Source organism: Balaenoptera physalus (genome assembly GCF_965194825.1).
Source record: "Balaenoptera physalus genome assembly, chromosome: 18".
In the NCBI taxonomy this organism is placed as follows: Eukaryota; Metazoa; Chordata; class Mammalia; order Artiodactyla; family Balaenopteridae; genus Balaenoptera; species Balaenoptera physalus.
The window spans coordinates 65,249,887-65,272,346 of NC_138899.1; the positions used below are offsets into that span (position 1 = coordinate 65,249,887).

General features: G+C 46.4%; 2 protein-coding genes across 5 annotated transcripts in view; one reads left to right on the plus strand and one right to left on the minus strand.

Annotated features, from left to right (window-relative positions):
- The first annotated feature begins 1,066 nt into the window (after window positions 1-1,066).
- The window catches only part of SERPINE3 (serpin family E member 3), a 30,606-nt gene continuing 9,212 nt past the window's right edge, over window positions 1,067-22,460 (plus strand). Inside the window, exons 1-5 of the mRNA XM_082434483.1 lie at window positions 1,067-1,734; window positions 6,508-6,741; window positions 8,557-8,769; window positions 10,719-10,917; window positions 17,598-17,698. Coding sequence (XP_082290609.1) covers window positions 1,410-1,734; window positions 6,508-6,741; window positions 8,557-8,769; window positions 10,719-10,917; window positions 17,598-17,698 — 1,072 coding nt within the window. The 5' untranslated portion in view covers window positions 1,067-1,409. The remainder of the gene's footprint in view (window positions 1,735-6,507; window positions 6,742-8,556; window positions 8,770-10,718; window positions 10,918-17,597; window positions 17,699-22,460) is intronic.
- The window catches only part of INTS6 (integrator complex subunit 6), a 109,312-nt gene continuing 98,022 nt past the window's right edge, over window positions 11,171-22,460 (minus strand). For 2 of the 4 annotated variants that reach the window (XR_014255897.1, XR_014255900.1), the window contains 2 exons: window positions 16,892-17,044; window positions 11,171-11,581 (listed from right to left, as the gene is read on the minus strand). The gene's annotated coding sequence lies outside the window, so the exon portion shown is untranslated. Of the gene's footprint in view, window positions 11,582-16,028; window positions 17,045-22,460 lie in introns of all 4 variants that reach the window. The other 2 variants (XR_014255898.1, XR_014255899.1) reach the window with 2 other exon arrangements.

Here is a 22,460-nt window from a genome sequence, read left to right on the forward strand (position 1 = left end):
TCTCTGCGGGACCTCAGGCTCCAGGAATTTGGACCGAGTGGTAGAGACATCGCCGACAGAGACGGCAATTGCCAGCTTCCTCCCTATGCTGTCTTGTGATTCAAAGCAGATTCTGCTCCACTTTTTTAAAAGGGGAGCACGTTAGCGCTGGAGACCCACAAGAACAGAAACAAGCGAGGAAACTCTGACAGTCCCATACAAGAGTCCGTGAGTAAACAGCTCATCTGCGGTGAACCACGGCTGGGATGCGGTCACGGGGAGCCCAGGGGCATGAAGGTCTGGTTGCTCTGTCCCTGCGGGAGGTGATAGGAGCTTCAAGAGCACGGGGAACTGGTCATTTCACAATGACCCTGGGCTGGGACCCTCCACCTCCAAACACACGCACAGAAGGACCCCCACGTCCACGCACATCCCTCCCCCTGAGATGCCAAGTCATCCAGGCGCTGCCTTTGTGCTTGGCTACAGGATGGAAGAGCTGAGAAAAAGGGGATGCTCTTCTACGTGGGGCCTTTATCTGAAATAAACACCTTTGAGTCCAGTGGCTCTACATGCAAACTTCTCATCCTCACATGACTTTGGACTGGGCCTCTCTCACACCAGTCCTGTCTGACGCCAGAGTCAGACAACGTAGCAGAAATTGCTGCAGGCTGTCTGTGTAGCATAGTCACTGAAAACACTTTTTGCTTTACCTTCTTTTCTTTGCATTAATTTCCAACTAATGCACTCTCTTCCTCGAAGGGGTACATTTCTATAGTAGGAGTTATATTTGTATCATTCTACTCTCTGTGAAAGTGTTCTTTTTTTATGAGAATAATTCACATCACAAGAATTCTGATATCCTAGATACAATTAGCTCATGGCTCGATATTTTAATGTGCATTTATATTCCCAGTATTTCATGTACCACCCACAGGAGACCAGGACTGGAGTCACGGGCCTCTTTCTATCCTCTTGTTTTCTGAAACGAGCCACTGAGCTCTCTAAACCTCATTATCTCTATATTTACAGTATAATAACAGCTACCTTGTAAGATTGTTGTAATGATTAACTGAGAAAATATAAAGTCCTTTTTCACATAGTATATTCTTTGTTGTTACTATTATTATTAATGATAGACACGGCCCAGCTATAAGCTAGCTAAGTACCAAGAAAAATGAGTAGGATGTACTTCTTACATTTATTTTCCAACATAATGGTTTGCTTCTGGTCTGACCAGAGCTTTCCCCAAGGTCACACATGTAGTAAGTGACAGAGCAGGCCTAAAATCCAGGCCTTCCAACGCACAGTTTGGTTTCTCAGTATTTCTAATGCAGACACAACAGGATACAGTGAAGCATCCGGTGCGGGTGGCCAGGGGCGGGTAACAAGCCAGCTAAGTGACCGTCACCCTCAGCCTGTCCCCGCGCCCGATGCCTGCTTCTCTGCAGGATGGACCGGCTCCTGCCTCACTGGCACCTCTTCCCTCCACGGCAGGAACCATGAGGTCTCTCCTGCTCGTTCTCTTCCTCCTTCATGCCGGCCCCCCTGGCGGAGCCAGCGACCTCCCTGAGGACCTGACGTTGCTGAGGACGGAGCTCGCGCTTCGCCTCTACCGGATAGTGGCCACGGACGGCAACCGGAGCAACCTGGTCCTCTCCCCCGCCGGCGCGTTCATCCCTCTGGAGCTCCTGCAGTTCGGAGCCCAGGGGAACACCCGGAGGCAGCTGGTCCAGGCCCTGGGGTACACCGTCCACGGTAAGCGGGCCGCTGCTCCCCCTACCCTGCTGTTCACGCCCACTGCCCTGCTCACACGCACCCTCCTCCCGCTCAGGCTGCCCCCGGGGGGCAAGTGCATAGCAGAAGGCATTCAAACTCTGCATCGTTACTCCAGATGATTTTTAAGGTTCCCTCTACCCTAGGTTTGGTGGCAATTTCTCAGTTGCATTTCACAAGCCCTTTCATAGTGCTTACTAGGTGTCAGGATGTGCTTGAAGCACTTTACAAATATAATTTAATTCATTGTCCCAACAACCCTATTGAGGTAGGTAATTATCTCATCAAACCTATTTTAGAGATGAGCCTAGTTAGGCACAGAGAGTACAAGCAACTTGCCCAAGGTCACACAGCTAGGAAGCAGCAGAGTTGGGACTCAAGCCCAGGCTGTCTGGCTCCAGAGCTCACGCTCTTCACCAACCTGTTTTCATAAATCTGTGACTTCAAGGCAGGGCCATACCTACCAACATAATTCTATGATTATGGGCTTCAGAACAGCTCTGTCAGTGGCAGCAAGAGTCTCATGAATGCCAGGTCAGCCACGCCCGGCCCAAACTCAGGGCCTGGCAAAGCCCGGCCTTGGTCCCAACCTCCCAACTCCGTACAAACACAGACACTCGTGCACACAGCTTTTTCTTCTCTTAGAATAAGATGCCAGTAAAAAAAGGATGGGAGCTACAATTGTCTAAATTAATATTTAGAAAGCGCAGGAACTAATACCAAGACAGTCATGGCAGGAGCTTCCTGTGAGTTGGAGTCTTGAGTTGGCAAGTAAAGGTGAGCAGTGCAAACATCAGGCCACAGGGCACCAGCTGTGGGTCCTGTCCCGCCTCCATCCATACCCTGTCCTTTGCCAAAACAACTCTTGTGGGCCTGCTGGCCAACAGACAAATGTGTTTTCTCTCTGCGGATAAGTGAAGACAAGCATAAGTTATCAAGCTGAATTTTCCTCAGCAAGTATATCACGGAAAGGCACGTATCCATGGAGTCACTCTTGGATAGCCACATTAGAGTCAGTGCTACGCAATCCATCAAGTACTTTTGAGCTCCTGCCGCGTGGGCTGGTATTACGCCAGGAATTTAGCAGCCAGGTATGGAAGGAAACCGCTGAACACAAAAGCTCGGTCTCATAGGAACGATGTGCATAGAAACACATTCTAACACAAGGCAGTGAGTGTTCTTATTTGAAATGTTAGTACAGGGGAGGGAATGATTTATTCCACTGGCAGATCAGGAAGGCTCCCCAGAAAACATGACACCTGAGCTAGGTTATGAAGAATAAATAGGAATATGAAAGAGGGGCAGGTATTTCAGCCTTGAAACAGATTCTCACAGAAGTCAGGGTTAGGGGGAAAGTGAGAAATGCGAGCGCAGTTACCCTGCAGAGAAAGAGAACTGATGACAGTCAATTCTTTGTTTACAGGGACAATCATGGTACCTGGTTAACCAAATATGACGATTAACAGGGTTTCCATAGAGCCCATTCAAGAATTACCAAATTTCCAGAATTGCTTAATGGTCAGACTCTGTGGAACATAATCCCACCTTTTTTTTCCTTACTCATAAATGGCTTCATTATCTTATGGAGCCATGGTTAATCATTACAAACAAGAATGTGCTGCTTACAGAGTTCTAGTTTATAGAATACCCCTGGATTTTTGTTTGCCACAAAATTGCTCAGAGAATCACGTGCGTGCTGATTGAAAAACAACCTGCCACTGCCCACCACCCCTGCCCTGGCCCAGCCTTTCTTTTACAAGTGGGTGCAGACCAGGAACATGAACCCACGGTCCAGGGGCTTGGGGCATAGTTCCCGTCTGATCAACAGAGATCCAGCCAAGTTCACAGTGGGACCCATGGGCCCTGTCTTCTCACTGACATCCAGCCAATAGGTGACCACCAGCAGCTCTGCCAGGATACCCACCTGCTGGTGCTAAAGCACAGCATGAGTTTCAGAACAGGCACCAGTGATATCCCCCCAAAATACCTTTGTTTTCGCCGCATGAAACACACGATTTCCCAATGGTCCAAGTTCGAGGAATTTCCATTGCTTTTCCAGGTAAATTAATAAAGAACGCTTTACAGCTTTCTATTCATCACAAGAATGATGCTGGGAACAGAAGCCTCAGAGAGGGAGGTAGCCTGGCCTCTGGGAAAGAATCTTGTTTGATGACGCATATGGACTCACTTTTACAGTCATTATGTCATTTGGTCCTTATAGAAACCATATGCAATCGCTAGGCCTCCTAAAGTCCCCATTTTACAAATGAGACAAGAGGTTAATGATTTGGTAAGACTCAGCTCACCCAACAGGCAAGTGGATTCCAGTTCCAGATTTTCTGACTCCAGTCCTATGTTCTTTCCTCAATGCTTTAGCCCCACTGTCAACCACTGAGCAGTTGCAGAAACATATCTAAGCACCTTACCTTCTTGATTTTTCACCAGACTCATCCTCATCACTCTCTCAGCTCAACCAAACCCTTTGCACATCACCCGAGACTTAACCCTCCTTAATCAGCATCACAAATTGCCAACTGAGAATTTTATATACATTAATCTTACAATCCAGAACCCCTCCCCCCGCCCCGGATTCAGCGTCACATTCAAGACGTTCAGTTCAGCTAATGTATTGAGAAGGAAGGCTCTTTCCAAGCTGGTCTCTCAAATGAGTTAAAAGGCTGGTCTGCAGCGGGACTCAGGAAAATACCATTTCTTCTAGCACTTTCCTGCCGCTCTGCGCCATCCCAGGGACCCTCCCTTCAGACCCTCCACACCTCTCCCACTACATTCCTGATCTACTGCAGCGCCCTGGTTTCCCTCCTTCTCACTCACCATTCTGTTAGAGCCACCCAGCCCCTCCAGCAGGAAGGACAGCTTTGTAGGAGGGGAGGAGGAGGAGAGAGGAATTGAGGCAGCAGTTTCAAGGGCTGGGGCGGAGGGGGGAGCCGTTCGTCACCACTCACGTCCGTCCCTTTTGCCCCATTACAGACAAGACCTAGGAAACGCAGCAAAACAGGAGGCTTCGTGAGGCTCTCCCGAGCAGAGGCGCAGACTGTTCCCAGCCCACCTGCCCTTCACCAGAGGGTGGGAATGGGGGGGTGTGACGCCGGGTAACACTGAGCAAGTTTATTAATTTGCCTGAGCCCCGGCTCCCTCATCTATACACGAGATCATAATTGCACTTAATTCACAGGGTTGTAGAAAGGGTTAACCGTGATCATGCATGTAGAGCGTTTAACAGAGTGTGAACACCGTCAACCTTCAGTATCTTTTATTCTGATGATGTCTGTTCATTCCGGCAGCATCTAGAAAAGCACTTCCAATGTGATAATGGTAGGGACAAAGCAGGCTCAGGTGGAGACAAGATTTCTCAAGCCTCTTGACTCTGCTAATTGGACGTGCCTGGCTAGAAGGACAGTTGGTCCTCTGGGCCAGAGAGGGTGAGAGGACAGAGAGCTCTGTGACCATCCCCTAAGGCCACGTGACACCGAGGACCACAGAAATGTCTCTGTTCTCCCCTGCAGACAGTCTACATTCTACAGGGACATGATTCCATAAGTACTTATGACCTTCCTCAGTAGAGGAACATCTGATGGGTATTTTTTTTCATTCATGGTTTTTCTCATTAAAATAAAAAGCAAGCACTCGAGTAGCAGCACAGTTGTAGAGTCTAAGAAGCAGCTTTGGTAGCGAAAGTTCTGCGGAGTAGAATCTGCCCACAACCCCGTTCTGCAGCCTGGTGGCTGGGGACCCTGGCCGGCGTGTATTCTGGGTGCCTGTGTCCCCAGAAGGACTCTGGCCGGCACGTCAGGGGTAGGGGGTCTGCTGCTGCCTCTTGGCCTGGCCTCTGTGACATGAAGGATGGGACATGGTGTGGACGGACTCCCAAGCCAAGACAGAGAGTCACTCTACCTGGCGCCCGGGGAGAGCCAGTAGGGGCGGGGGGGGGGCAGGAATAGGGCACAAAGCCTGGGTGTCACGGGGGAGATTTCTGGGCAGCCACTGGGCCATGCCTAAGACAAAGGGGAGGCCAGGAGGACAAGGGAAGGGCCGTGTTCCAGAGGCAGGCTGCCTGGGAAGAGGTCCTGACTGCTGGAAAAGCCCAGCCTGCACGTGTCAGGAGGATACTCAAGTGTGTCATGACTCAGCAGCAGGCGAGAGGCCTAGCTCCAGTTCCAGATGCCCAGGGCTGGGGGAAAGAGACCCGCAGTTGTGAACAATAGCATGAAAAAGAAATCCACTATTGATTATGGAGAGAAGGAAGCAATCTCCTGTGTAAGTAGTGAATAACCAGAAGTCCAGCTGCCATCAGGAAGGTGGAAACCATCGACTCTCTCAAATGCCTATTATTTCCTCAACATTCTTGCAGGTTCTCGCTGACATGAATAACGGGCTGTCTGCTGGGGCTCAGGGGGATGAGGGAATGTAGCACTGGGCTACATTTCTGACTCAAGATGTTTGGGAAGCATAGTCTCTGGGAGGTTGGTAGTGTTTTTCTATTTGACTTAATCCCAGCCTGATTTCTTTCAAATCTAGCATGGTTTCTTCCCCCTCAACTTTTAATCTGTGGATCCAGGCTAATTCCTGAGCAACTTAGCTATGACTTTACCAATTTGACTGTCTATGGTGGATGAACCACGGGAAATAAGAGTGGAGCCTCTGGGGTCCCATTCCCATGCAACGTGCAAGCAGAGCTGGGGCTAACTCCTCTCTTACACTCACCATTTTGATTGATCCCAACATCTTTTTTTGCAGACCCAAGGGTAAGAGAGTGGCTTCGAGCTGTTTATGCCGCGCTACCCAGTGCCAGCCCCGGCTCCAAGCTGGAGCTGACCTGCACCCTCTACGTGCAAACGGGGATGCCACTCGCCCCCTGCTTCATGGAGCAGGTCTCCCGGTGGGCCAACAGCAGCCTGGAGGCAGCCAACCTCAGGGAGCCCAATGGCACCACCATCCTGGCCAACGGATGGGCCCCCAGGCAGACCACAGGTAAAGGAAAACCGTCCACCTTGATGAGGCTAATGGCGGAGGGCTGAAGAGACAGGTTCCCCCCCCCGTTACTCATCAGAAGCCAGGCGACGGGTACTCAGGCCGCCCTCAATTGCAGCAGAAGCTTGTCCTATTGGAAGACCCTACCCTTGAGTGAAGCAAGGCTCACTTTTGGTCCCATTCTGCCCCTCCCCCACCCCCAGAGACACAGGCACAAACGCAGGCACGCGGCACACCCAGACGGGCGCTCTTCAGAGCCTCCCACCCCCAGCCGAGCCCTGCAGGCTTTGTTCCGTGCAATGCCCCCCAGATGTGTTCCCACTGAGCTCTGTTCTCATCGACAGCTAACTCCCTTCATAGCAAGATGCAGTAGGAGCCCCAAAAGTGGTATCTTGGGAATTAATTTAGCTTAAGGAAATACTTGTGTGTAATAAGATGTTTAGCCCAGTATTATCAAAGAAGACTGACAACCTACCTGTCCAGCAATTAGGGATGATTCAATGAATTATAGCACCTACATATCATGCAGCTGTAATTACCATCAGAGATGACGAACATCATTAACATCTACTGAGTGCTCAGTTTATTTATCTAGCACCTTCTAAGTGCTCCGTGCCTATTAGCTCAGTTTCCCCTCACAGTAATCCTAAGAGCTAAGTGCTATTATTGTCCCCATTTTACAAATGGAGAAACTGAGGCACAGAGAATTGTGCCTCCTGCCCTGCACCCGCAGAGCCAGAATTCTAACCCAGGCAGTCTGGCTCCAGCATCCTTGATGGTTACACAGAAATAGGGAGAACGTTGAAGACCCAGTGTTTAAAAGACAGAACAAGGAATACGACGTACGTTACGAATTGAGAACAATATGGACGCCGGCAGGAGAGCAGAGTGAGAATGCCGACGTTAAGATCTTTATTGATGAGGAGGTTTCCTCTCTTTCAGTTTTCTCCAACGTTTCACAATGTCTTTCAATTTACTTAAAAACGTTTAACTCCCCGTTGCAGCTGTTGTGCTGCGGGGACACGCAAGGCCACGCTTTGCTGCTATCAACCCCGCGGGTAGGGGTCGGCGCGGCGCCGGGGAATAGATGGTCCTCCAAGAAACAGGGGTAGTTGGTGCCCCGAGACCGGGGCCAGGCTGCTTGGGTTCAAATCCAAGGTCTCTGTCTTGGGTAACTGGGCGGATGGTGACTTTGTAGCTCACAAGTATGTGACCTTGGACAGCCTGTCTGAGTCGTGGTGCCCCATCTTTAAAGCTGGGAATAACAATAGAACTGGCAGGAGGAGTTGGGGAGGGTTTGCTACAGCATTGAAGACAGAGCCTAGCACAAAGTGTGTGTTTAGTAAATGAATAACGAGCTGGAGCAACATGGCGCCTTGGGGGAGGCGGGGGCTCCAGCCCGCTCCTCTCTCAGGTAACGCGCGGAATTTCAAGTCCGTGCCCTGGACGTTGCTGTGTAAACACAGGCTCTGCCAGGCATGAGGCCCAGCAGCATTTGAGGCCACGGGGGTGGGGGGTAGAGGCGACACCGTGCAGCGTCTCCCATCACAGCGCCCAGTCCCTCCCAGGGGTCTGAGCTGCGCAGGCCTCCTGCTTCCTGGGAACCGGTCCCAGCCGGTACAAGCTAGAGCATCCCAAGCTGTTCGGAAAAAAATTAAAACATGGTCTCCAACCACAGCTCGTTGCAAACACTACAGTTCCACAACTAAGTACCAACAAGCAAGCTACAAACCCAGTTTCGGGGATGCCTCGGCACCCGGGAGGCTGTGCACGCAGGCGTCGGCGTCACTGCGGCGCTCCGCTCTCTGCTCGCAGGCGAGCGCGCCGCGGGCTCCACGTGGGAGCAAGGCGGTGGCGGCGGCGGCGGCGTGGGCTCCGCACAGCTGGTGCTGGTGAGCACCGTGTCCTTCCAGAGCGCCTGGCGGCACCGATTCTCCTTCTCCGACACTCAGCTCCTGCCTTTCACCTGTGCGCGGGACGTCGTCCTCCAGGTCCCCATGATGTACCAAACGGCCGAGGTCAACTACGGTGAGCCGCGAGAGCCCGGGAGGGAGCTGTGAGGGCAGGAGGGGAGGCCAGGGCTTCGCTCTGAAAGGATGGGGCTGAGCATCCCTGCGATAGCCTCGGCTGTGCGAGGCCCACGGAGGAAGGACAGACCAGGGAGCCGGAGACTCTCAGGATAGTGAGGGAGCAGACGAGGAAGAGACACCAGATTTCATGCCTGGCCTTCTGCGCTGAGTGAAGGGGGGAGTTAGTGTGAAACCAAGAATGTTTGGGCAAATCCCTTCCCCTGGCAGGCACTCCCGTAAAATGAACACCGGCCTCAGCGTTCGGTGCTGAGAAAGGATGGTAGGTTGAGAGTCCAGTCTAGAAGGTTCTCGAGAGCATGTCCACCCGAAAGTGCCACTGGCCTGAAATACCAGGGTTCTCTGCCTGCCCACCCTGCCCACTGTCACTCAGCCCCCTCGCGGTGGAGGTACGCCAGGCTGCCCCCCAAACCAGCAGACTGGTGTGTGCTGTGGATGCTCCGGTGGGGCCCCAACGAGGCCAGGGGGGGAGGGACCCCGCTGCCCATCCCCCGCTGCCCTGCCCCCTCCACACCTCCTCTCCCGGCACCCCGCCAAACCCTGGTTTGCAGGCTCAGCTCCCTCCGGCTTGTGGGACTAATTATGTTGTTATTCACTAATTAAGCCAGCGAGACTTGAATCAGTGTTTTAGGAACTTTGGTGTTTAGAAAACTTGCTATCATCCTGGTTTGATTCCATACAGGACCCTTGTGAGTTCTCAGGGAATTTATTCATTAGTTTATTCAACCAATACTTATTAATTGAGGTCAAGTAAGATGGGAATGAAAGAACGTCTATTGAATAAGTAAAATATACCTTTACAGCGGATTGTAGTTCTTGCTCCTAACACTTTCCCGTCGCTGCTGTGACCCAGGCTGCTTGATCTGTCCGCCGGGCGTTGGCTGGCAGGCAGGCTCTGAGAGGCTCTCGCTCTCCCCAGCTTACAGTGCACGGTGGCTGGCACGTAATGGAGGCTGAGCAAATATTTATTGAACAGATACAATAAGGAGTATGAACCACGCCCCTGTCTTTCCCCACTGATCCTAAGATTTTGCCTTAGTGACCCACCAACTCAGCTGTCCCTCGACACTAAGGCCCAGGCCTCCCGGTCCTCCCAGGGAAGGGATCAGGCCTGGAGCTCCACCCAAGACCGGGGCTGCCACAGACCGCCAGGTCTCCCCAGCCCAGCTGGATGCTGCATGTTACTTGCCCATCTTGCCCTGTCACTGAGTCTGGCCACTGCCTCTGCATTCACCAGCAACCCTCGCCGGGTCTTCTGATCTCTGGCCATCTGGGTCTGCTGCCACCTGCCACCGTCCCATCACACGCTTCTGAAACCAGGCTCTGCCCAATGGCCTGGACTTGTCCTCAGCCAGCCATTGCCATTGCCCACAAGCTCCCAGCTGTCCATCCTGAGACCTACAGGGTACAAATTACAGCAGGTCAAATCCAGCCCGGACTCCTGTTTCGTTAGGCCTGTGCAGTGCTTTCGAAATTGAGACATTTCCCGTGACATCTGGGTTTAGAGCTTTTGTCGAAAGATAGGAAAATGTGGCACAAAGAGCCTGGGTCCTGACCTGGCCACAACAAGCCAGGATTGGACTGGCTGCCCCTTTAAGACAGGCTCTCCCGTGTGCCATTGTCCCCACCCTGCCCAGCCGCTGCCGGCCCTGGGACTCCAGCCCCATGAGAATATCTTAGAGATGTTCTAGGTCTTAGGAGTAGAAAAGATGGCCACAGCTCCCCACAGTCTTTGGCCTCAAACTGCTGCCTGAGGAGGAGGTGGACACCGTGTTTGTTAATAAAATGCATTGTTTGCAGTTCTGTGAGCTGGCCCTTCCCAGGGTCTGGCACTGTTTGGTTCCCTGGGCTCCTGGGACAGAACTAACCCCCCATCCGCTGAATCCCCAGGCCAGTTCCAGGACCCCGCGGGCCATCAGGTAGGGGTGCTCGAGCTGCCGTACCTGGGAAGTGCGGCCAGTCTCCTCCTGGTGCTGCCGAGAGACAGAGACACCCCACTGAGCCACATTGAGCCTCACCTCACAGCCAGCATTCTCCACATCTGGACCTCCAGCCTGAAGAGAGCCAGGATGGACGTGTTCCTGCCCAGGTGAGCAGCTGCGTTGTCCTGACGGGGGGACTCTGCAGCCTGCTCCAGTCAGCCAGACCTGGAACCCAGGCGGCCTGACTCGAGGGTCTGTACAGTTACCTTGGAGGAATGTGCCCTAAATCTTATCACATCCTAAGAGTATACAACCATCATTTTCAAAACCAAAGAGGCAAGATCGCTTATGCAGTTGAGCAAATACAGATATAATTCTGATCTGAAGGCAAATTAAAGCATACAAATTCAAGACTTTAAGTCCTTGTGCTGAAAGTTCTATTCTTTCTAAATAAAGGTGAGCCTTTCTTTAAGAAAACCCAGTGGGTGCCAATACAAACCCCAATAGGTCAAAAAGTTAAATGATGGTGCTGGATTTTGCTTCTGCAAAACAAAACCTATTTGCAAACCTCATTACTTTACAAAGGATTCCTCAACGAACATCTTTAAATGATAAGCTTCTCCGGTACATTTGAAATCAGAGTAAATGCATAATTAATTTGTAGACCAGCATTAAGCAAGAAAATTATCCGAGGGCTCATTTGCAGCGCGTGGATTCTTCGTGTGCCTTCCCACTGGCCGCCTTGGGCTCCTCCACTGACCAGGCTGTCAGCAGCGCTGAGCCAGAGGCCTTGGCAGTGGTCCCTCGAGGAGTTAAAAATAAGTCCAGGCACTGGAACAAAAACACACAGAGACCCAGTGAGTGAAGGGCCAAGGTCTAAAGTGGGATCCGGCATAGCGAGGGCAGAAGGTGAACTAAACTCTAAGACAAAGCCTATCTCTCCAAGCGAAATATTTAGACCCCAAATCAAAGTCCAAAGACTGGCTATTTCAACAGATCTCTCTGGCATGGAGCAGAAACAGCCCTGATCTTTCTGTTATGTTTGAGAGAAGCTCAGCAAAGGAAGAAGAGCATTCAAGGCTAAAAGTGGAGAGAAGATGCAGCCAGGTGCAGGAATTTGCTACAGTCTTTTTGAGCATATGAGGCAGATGGCTGGCCTTGTCCTGGAGCAGCTGATATAAGGAAGAGGCCCCAGGGAGGTACCTAGCTCCACTGCGAACTCTTCACTGGTGCTGAATCTGCCTTTAGAACTTGCAAACCCTTGAGGAATGATCCTAAAAAACTTTGGAGGACAGAGAAGGGACAGGAAGGCAGAGGTCATAGTAACCCAAGTATTGCTTCACACTTGACCTCATCCAGATTAAAAAAAAAAAAAAAAAATTAATCTCCCTAAGACTGCCTGCTGTCTGAGAAGGATAGGAGATTTTAGGGAAATAAAACTCCCCTTCCCTTTTAGGGCTATTTCACAAGCAAAACTAGCCAAGTTTTAAAAAAAACTAGCTTTAAGCCCTTTATGGAATAAAGAAAGAAGTAAAAACTATTTTAGGTCTAGATTTGGGTACAAAACTTTGGACCATGGTAGACGCAAGTCAGCTTTTGGGCAAGAATTTTCCTCTAGTTCCACAAGTCATTGATTCATCATTTAGTATGACCTGCTCTAAAGTCAGCCTGCATATTTTACTTAGTAAGAGCAAAAACTTGGGCACTCTGTGGGTAGCCAGGCAAAAATTGTATGGCAATGACGTGTGCCTTCTGGTTAAACGTCACCAAGCAGTGCATCAGTAGATTCTGGATGAATTATGATATCTACCTTCCAAAGTAAACTTTTATTTATAAAGAAATAAAATAGAATATATAAGGACTGTCAGTCTTCATTAGGAACATTATCAGACCAAAAGAATAATCAAGAAAACCCACAAGAAAGACTAATTATGTCAAATATATATTTGTTTAATGAGTGAAACACTTAGTTTTTAGGTCAACCAAGTGGGAAGCCAAACAATGAGCATTTTTTTTCTTATATTAGACATGATATGTGCATCTTCTTAAACCCACCAGATCTCACATATCCCAGATGCGTTTGCCCTTCCTTCCAGGAGCTGCTGATCGTCATCATGTGTAGTTTGTGCTTTTCTGAGGGTGTTTTCTTTCTTTCTTTTTAAATTGAGAGATAATTCACGTACCATAAAATCCATTCTTTTAAATGGATTTACAATTAAAGTGTACAATGCAGAGGGTTTTAGTACATTTGCAAAGTTGCGCAACCATCACCACTATCTAATTCCAGAACTTCGTCATCACCTCACAAAGAGACTCCACACCCTTTAGCAGTCACTCGCATCCCCCTCGCCCCAGCCCTAGGCAGTCTGCTTTCTTTCTCTGTGGATTTGTCTTTTCTGGACATTTCACATAAATGAAATTTTGCAATACATGGCCTTTTGTGTCTGGCTTCTTTCACTTGGCATAATGTCTTCAAGGTTCATTCTTGTTGTAGCCTGTGTCAGTACTTCATTCTATTTTATGGCCAAGTAATATTTCATTGTGTGGATATACTACATTTTATTTATTCATTCATCCATGTATAGACACTTAGGTGCCAAGACACTTTCTGGCTTGTTTCTGTTTTTTGGCTGCTACAAACATTCATGTGCACATTTTTGTGGCTATATATTTTCAATTATTTTGGGTATATACCCTAGGAACGGAATTACCTGGTCATGTGTTAACTCTACACTTTACATTTTGAGGAACTACTAGGCAGTTTTCTAAGTGGCTGCACCATTTTACACTCCCACCAGCAATGTACGAGGGTTCCAGTTTCTCCATATTCTTGTCAACACTTGCTATTGTCCTTTTTTTTCCTAAGACCCTCTTCATGTTTAATGGGTACAGAGTTTCAGTTTGCGATGATGAGAAAGTTCTGGAGTGGATACTGGTGATGACTGGACAACAATGTGAATGTACTTAACACCACTGAATTATACACTGAACATTGTTAAAAGGGTAAATTTTATATAATGTATATTTTACCATAATTTTTTTAAAGGCCCCTCTTTATGGAGGCAAGGGAGATAGGGAAAGGGAAAAGACTGCCTTCCCAAATTGTGGATTAAAAAGTAGGGATGTTATAAAGCTTGCACTCAGGAACCATGTCGTTATTCTTAGTTATATTAGTCAGGATGCGTTCACCTCCTCTGCCCTTCGGCAATGCCCTCCTCTGTGCTTTGGCCTCCTCCTCAGGCTGGGGGCAAGTCGCTGCAGCCTGAGTGACCTCACAACTGTGTGTGACAACAGCTGTAGGGGGAAGCCCCTGTCTTTTTGATTAGAGCCATTATGGCACGTGAAGTGGTCTCTCAGTCTGACTTACATTTATATTTCCCTAAAGACTACTAATGTCAACAATCTTTTCATGTGCTTGTTGGCCATTTATATATCTTTTTTGGAGAAATATCTGTTTGAATTCTTTGTTCATTTTTAAATTGGTTATGTGTCTTTTTATTGTTGAGTTACAATCGTTCTTTCTATATTCTAGATACAAGCTCCTTATCGGATACATGATTTGTAAATATTTTCTCCCATTTTGTGGGTTGTTGTCTTTTCACTTTCATAATGGTGACCTTTGAGCACAAATGTTTTTATTTTGATGAAGTTTAATCTATTTTTGTTGTTGTTTCTTGTGGTTTTTTTTGGTGTCATACCTAAGAAACCACTGCTTAACCAAGGTCACATAGATCTATGTCTGTGTTTTCTCTAAGAGTTTTCTAGTTTTCACTCTTATATTTAGGTCTTTGATCCATTTTGAATTAATTTTGGGTATGGGATGAAGTAGAGGTCCAACATCATCCTTTGCATGTGGCTCTCCAGTTGTTTCAGAGCCATTTATCGAAAAGCCTATTCTTTCTTCCCATTGAATTTTCTTGGCGCCCTTGTCAAAATCAATTGGCCATAAGTGTATAGGTTTATTTCTAGACTTTCAATTTTATTCCATAGGCACAAATATCTATACTTTTGCCAGTACCACACACACTCTTGACTGATTACTATAGCTTTTTAATATGTTTAGAAATCAGCAAGTGTGAGTCCTTCAACTTTTTCTCTTTTAAGATTGTTTTGGCTATTCTGGGTCCCATGCATTTCCATATGAATTTTAAGATCAGCTTATCAGTTTCTGCCAAATAAACAGCTAGAATTTGGTAAGGATTTTGTTGAATCTATAGATTAATTTGGGGAATAATTGCTTTATAACACATTAGGAGTTTCAACCCATGAACACAAGATGTGTTTCATTTTATTTAGATTTTCTTTAGTTTTTTCCAACAATGTTTTGTAGTTTTCAGTGTACAAGTCTTGCACTTCTTTCATTAAATTTATTTCTAAGTATTTTATTCCTTTTTGATGCTATTGTAAATGGGATTTCATTTTCAGATTGTTCATTGCTAGTATAAAGAAACACAGTTGATTTTTGTATCTTGATCTTGTAACCTGCCACTTTGATGAACTCACCTATTAGTTCTAATAGTTTTTTCTGTGTGTGTGTGTGTGTATTCCTTAGGATTTTCTATATACAAGACCAAGTCATCTGTGAATAGATATACGTTTACTTCTTTCTTCTGATTCTGGATGCATTTGCTTTCTTTTTCTTGCATAATCGCCCTGCACACCCTTCAGTACAATGTTAAATAGAAGTGGTGAACATCCTTATCTTGTTCCTGATCTAGGGGGAAAGCATTCAGTCTTTCACTGTTAAGGATGATGCTAGCTGTGGGAGTTTTATAAATGCCCATTTTGAGGTTGAAGAAGTTCCCTTCTATCCCAAGTTTGTTGAGTGGTTTTTGATTTTATGAAAGAATTCTAGATTTTGTCAAATGCTTTTTCTGCATCTCTTGAAATGATCACGTGGCCCTTGTCCATTATTTCATTAATATGGTGTTTTACCTTGATTGATTTTCATATGTTGAACCCACCTTGCATTTCTGGGATAAATCCCACTTGCTCGTGGGGGATTTCTATGTTGCTGGATTCAATTTGCTAGTATTTTGTTGAGGATTTTTACGTCTATATTCATAAAGGACACTGGTCTGTCGTTTTCTTGTGATATCCTTGTCTGGTTTTGGTAAAGGGTATTTTTTTTAAACTCAAGATATTTTTGTAGCATTTCTTCTGGACTGGCCTTTGTAGCCATGCAAAAAACAAATCACTGTCGTCTTTCATAGTCATACCTCGCTTTTACTATTGTCTTTAGGTACTAAAAATGATATTACCCAGTTTTATCACCTACCATAACCTCCATACTTGGCTTCAAATGTGCCTTGGCTCTTTCTCAATATCACTGCAAAACAATAAAACCACAGTGGTAACAATAAAGTGCATGAGCTTCACTGGGCGTTGTTCTGAGGACTTTACAAGGACTGTTTCATTTAATCTTCACAAAGCTAAGAACTAAGCACTAGTATTAGGCTCATTTCACAAGCAAGGAAACTGAGGCAAAGAGAGGCAAAGTAACTTGCCCTGGGTCCCTCAGGTAGTAAGAGGCTGAGCCAGCTCTCAGACCCCGGCACTGGATTCCCAAGTTCATGTTCTTAACCACTGTGTTTCAGCATTGAGAGTTCTCAAAAGAATGCAGTTTAAGGAAGAAAATTTCAGAAAAGGTGATCCAAAATTTTTTTGAGAACTATCAGCATACTTAGAGAAAGCGTGTGCCTTTTTTTGAAACTATTGAACAGATTCAAAACACACATATATGAGAAAATCTGATTCCTTTGTTTAAAATATTGGTTACATTGTCTTGTATGGCAGTGAAGAACTTTGATATTGTGCAGTATTTTTATTCTCCTGCAAGTTCCACATGGTTTATGGAAATGACCATCTAAATTCCATTTTGAACTTTTTTATTCTCAAAGAAAAATAATGTCAGCCATAGGTTTAAAGGCTCCTTCAACGTTAAAGTTTTAAATGCCTTGCCCTTGAAGAAACATGAGGAAGTTGGCATGCTAATTCTTCCCGCTCTCGGGACTTGCTAGGAAAACCAAAGACCCACGTTGCACACAGCAAACATGAAAATATGTTGTATCAAAGATGAACACATTAAATGAGACACTCTATCAATTGGCAGTTAGTCAACAACTTCTTTTCTGCACCTACTGTGTGAGAAGCCACCCGGGATGCGAGGTAGTGAAGTGTAGACGCCAAGAGCACAGGCTCCGTGCTCAGCCTCATCTGAGTTGAGCTCCACCACGTACTCAGGACGTCCTCTTGGGCCGGCTTCTTAAACTCTTTAAGCCTCAGTTTTCTCATCTGTAAAATGAGGATAATAATAACATAGTTACGTGAAGATGAAATGAGAGAACGCACATAAAGTACCTGTTGTAGTGCCTAGCACATGATAAGCACTCATTAAATATTAATTATTATGAGGAACTAAAAACTGACCAGGCCTCTCTTCTCAAATAGTTTACAGTATCATAAATAACAGTAACAGGAAGCAGAATGTTCTATACATCAGAAGAGTAGAACAAACAAAGTGTTTAAAGGGGCCTTAAGAACTGACCATTACAAAACAGCTGGAGAAGAGGAGGGGTAACAATTGAACTGAGCTTAGAGGAAAGGTCTCAAGGGAGACCTGGAAAAAAACAGCAGAAGCAAAGGTCCAGAGCTGGGAGAGAGTGCTGTGTGGTCAGATTAGTCAGGGGGTCGGGGGTCTGGGAAGGAGCAATGACAGATGAAGCTGGAAATGAGCCTGGAGATCCCTGACTTTCAAGTGAGGGGGTTTGGTTGTCATGTGATGTGTATGAAAGTCCACTGAGTGAGAATTTTAAGTGAAAGTTGATGGTTTGTTTTTGTTTTTTAGGTTTAGGATCCAAAATCATTTCAACTTGAAAAACATTTTATATTCCTGGGGAGTTACCGATCTCTTCGACCCACTCAAAGCTAACTTGAAAGGAATTTCAGGTAACACCAGTTCTTCTTCCAAGCTTATTAGCATTGTGTTTAGGGCAGTTTTTAATCAGTAATCATGCACTGATTAAGGGATTCTCATCTACAGAGCCTTCAGAGGTAAACAGCCAGAGTTAACATCGTTTAAAAGAATTTAAAAAGTGTTTTGCTTTATATAAGAATTTGTTGCTTCAGATAACAGATTTGGGTTGGACTTTGTTGAGGAGGGGGTGTTTCTTGAGACCACCTCTAAGCACCGTTTTCGGATGCCACCTTCAGAGTAAAGTCAGTGACCACAGGACACAATACAACTCCCCTCCTCTGCCCGGCATGACTAGGAGATGGCAGAGACATTGGTGCAACAGAGCCCTTCGTTCTGACTTCCTGCTGTCCTGCTGGCCTCACGGTCACTCTGTTTCTACCTCCCCTCCCACCCTTCCTGTACCTCTCTGTCCTCTTCTAATGAGCTAACCTCGGAACTTACCCTCATCCATCCAACTTCCTTTCTTCAAATTACTCATCCATCTACAATCTTGCCTTAAAATGTCCTCCCTCCCAGAGTCTATATTCAATTTCTTGGCTTGCAGTAGACAAGCTACTCCTAATCAATAGGATCTGTATTCACGTATGGTCTGACAGACTTATATCTAATGTTACAAGAGAGTGGAATGCCAGAACCTTATCTTCCAGAATCCTCTCAGGAGACCACTGGCTAAACTATTGCCAACTCCAAAGGCTCAGGTTCATTTCTGCTCTGGATGGTAAATTATCTATACGAAGATGACACTGGAGCAGGCATAGCCATTGGCCTTGATGTTTTCCTTGCCTGATGAGCTTGTGAAATCTCTGTTTTGAATGCTAGAACCTCACAGCACAGATAAGTTTTCTAAAGGCTTGCTCAGATTTCTTTAAGCAATCACAGAAAAACATGGGAGTTTGGTCCACAAGAGAAGTCTCAGCTTGGGCATTAGATGTGACCAGTTAGATGGCACATCAAATAAAACACAGGAGGAAGGATCTATTCTAGATTGTTTATAATCCACCAGCTCTGAACTCATTGCCGAAACAAGCAAAGAGATAAGCAAGGTGATAGTCCAGTTTGGGTACAGTGCCCCAACAATGCTTGGCACACAGTGGATATCCAGTAAATACTGTTGACTTCGTTGAATGACTCTACCAGAAATTTTGCCTGGTGACACAGACATAATCTAGCACTGCCAGGAAAAGAGGAAGATTAGAGCAAAAGGATGAGAAGCAAGGAAAGAGCAAGGGATGAAGAACTTGAGTGCACTCTGTCTTTAATAACCTGCAGAATCCAATCACAGTATCTTTTTGTGGCTCTGGAGCTCAGCTATGGCATTCCTGTTTTGATCATCCTAGTTCAAAACTTTGGGGCCGTTCCGACCTTTTCTTCCACACCACTACATTCAAGTAATCACTGTGACTCACTGCTTCTTCCTGGTTCTCAAACCTCTCTGCCTTTATGTCTTAGAAGTGCATCCTAAAATGCAGTCAGTTCTGTGTCCTCAAACAGGACTGAGCTCAACCCACATCGTGCAGCTCCCCTACTGGTAAAGACTTCTGAGGCCCATAGCTCCTTTGATAAGATCTAACAAGCAGCCTAGCTTTAAAAAGAACCTTTTAAAATACCTAACCTCTTGTTTTATAATGCAATTAAAGCCTACTTATATTTGCTCCAATCAGCAGAAATATAGGCTCATGGATCTGGCTTGTTAAATAATTATCAAGCAGTTACCATGCGCTAAGTGGGAAGCTTGCATGCACGTTTCCTACAGATAAAACACCTCTACCTTACAATCTTCTCCCATAAAGTTTTGTTCCTCTAATGCAGGGGTCACCATATGATGGCCCACCACCTCTTTTTATAAATAAAGTTTTATTGAAACGCAGCCACTCCCATTCATTTACAAATCATCCGTGGTTGCTTTCCTGCTATAATGGCAGAATTGAGATGTTGCAACAGACGCCACATGGTCTGCAATGGCTAAAATAATTAATATCTGGCCTTTTACAGATAGAGCTTGCCAACTAAAATATTGCTTTCCAATGCTGTTCTTTAAACATAATCAAAAGATGAGTCACTTCTGTGCCCGAGTAAGCTGTTGACTTAATTCTGGAGACATGGCCACTGAATCTCTCTAACAAATCATCCTATCATGCCTGAATGGGGTATCCACCACCCACCTCACATCTTACTTGCGGAGATGAAATTCTTTATCATATAGCAAAGCATCAGCAGAGAGCTCGTCAGAGAGTAAATGATCAGAAAATGCCGGCCTCCCATCTTACAATTAACAAAGGGTTGCAAACAGTTTTGTGCTATTGATGGAAACTAAACAACCACAGGGAACATTTGGCTTTTTCTTTCCATTTGATTCCAAAGCCCAGAATCATTTTATTCAAGTTCCCCTTCTCCATTTAAAAGTCACTCATCTCTCCTTTCATGGCATCAGATCCTTTTTTGGCTGCATGAAGAACTTGCTTGATATCATTTCAAGGCCCAACTGAGACCAGGGTATAATTTTCCTCCCAGACAACCTTGACACTACATGTTATGAAGCTTTTAAGAATAATTCCAGTTTCACTTACACTAAAGACATCAGCTAGAGATACCCTTTTTGAGCAATCCCACTTCCTATAGGATCAGCAGGCTTTGATACCAACCCATGCTTCCTAATTCAAGAAATACTCCTTGTGCACCAACTTGAAACTTTGAAGAAACTGTCTTATTCTTGACTTTTATAAGTGAATAGTTTTCAATCTCTGCTCATGAAGAAGTGCAAGTTCCCTGTTACTATGATGTGAATGAGGAAACCACCCACAGTTGTTTGGTTGTGTACTGAAGTTAACTTATGCCATACCAGATGACTGGGCAGAGCTGCAGTAGGTCATCAAGATGGCAATACAGGTCATTCCCGACTTCAGTCCCTTTCTCAAGAAGACCAACTAGCAACTATCCGTAGACAAGTCACCATTGTGGAAATATTCCCACCAGGGGGTGAGGCTGAAGCACCCCTCTGAAACACAGAGACTGAGGAGGACCACATTAGAAAGCTAAGAGGAATGGCTACACTCTGACCACATCACCCCTCCTCCAGGCTGACAAAGCACTAGGTCTATGGTTTCTCCAGTGGGAAAAGAGAGACCAAGATAGACATTCAATGTTGCAGAACACATCCTGGTAGGCCCTCTCAGGTCTCTGATCTCAGGGAATCAGATAAGAGATGGAGAAGAGGGGCAAAGCTTACAGCAATCGGCACTCAAACCTTAATAGACCATATTGCAGTGGCACCTGAGCAAAGACCCCAGCCAGCAGCAGTGCCCATCTGCAGAGCCAAGCCAGTGGCCCCATCTGGCCAGAGGGCTCAATTGACAGTTCTGTGATTTGGGTCTCCAGTCAAAGCGCCATACTCCCAACCCACCCAGGCAGGAAAGCAAATTCACAGCCCAACCCAACTGCCAAGCATAGCCTCAAGTCCTGCTCATCCAGGAAGCCTGGCCAGAGAACCCAGGTAGCCAGGAAGCCTATCCTACAGCCCTGCTTGGGCGAAGAGCCAAGCCAGATGGCCTGCCCAACTGTTGAGCATAGGCCCTGACACCATATAACTAGGGAGCCTGATCAGTGACTCTGGACGGCCTTGGAGCCCAACCCATGGTACAACCAAGCCAGATCCCGGCCTGTCACCGCACCTGGCACAGAGCCCAGCTAACAGCACCACCCAGTTGGAAAATACAGCCTGAAACCCCACCTGACCAGGAATGATTGCAGAGCCCAGCCCATAACTGCCCAATCATGGTATCCAATCAGTGCACCATCCTGCCAGGGAACACAGCCTGCAACCTCACCCAACCAGAGGTGATTACAGAGCTAGTGGCCCAACCCAACCATAAAACATAGCCAGAAGCCCCACCTGAACAGGGAGCCCCCACAGTGGCCCCACGTGAACGCACAGTCCAGCCAGCAGACCCACCCAACCAAGTAACCCAGCCAGCAGCAACCCCTGCAACCTCAGAGCATATGCAGTAGCCTTGCTCAAACAGAGACCCTGATAGAGAGCCTTACTTGCCCATGACTGCTACCAGCTGACTGGTGAAGGTCTTTCCCTGCCAAAGCAAACCTGTGAAGTCTGGAAGAGGAGACTGCTTACTTAAATACATAGATATTAATGCAAGGAATGAAGGATCATGAAGAATCAGAAAAACATGAAACCACCAAAAGAAATAAATAAAGCTCCAATAACTACCCTAAAAAAATGGAGATCTGTTAACTGTCTAACAAAGAACTCTGAGTAATCCTCTTAAAGAAGTTCAGTAAACTACAAGAATGCACAGACAAACAAAATTAGGAAAACAGTGCACAAATAAGTAACAAGTTCAGCAAAGAAATAGAAACCATCAAAAAAACAAAACAGAAATCCTAAAGCGTAAGAATATAATGACTGCACTGAAGATTAAGAGAGCTTCAACATCAGACTTGACCAAGCAGAGGAAAAAAAATCGGTGAACTAGAAGATAAGTCATTTGAAATTATCTAGTCAGAGGAGCAAAAAGAACAAAAGAGTGAAGAAAGCCTATGGGAGCTGGGGACATCCATCAAAAGAAACAATATATATATTATGGGAATCCCAGGAGGAGAAGAGAAAGAGAAAGGGATAGAAAGTCTATTTAAAACAATATTGGCTGAAAACTTCCCAAACTTGGAAACATAAATAAATGGGCATCCAGATTCATGAGGGCCCAATGACCCCAAATAGGT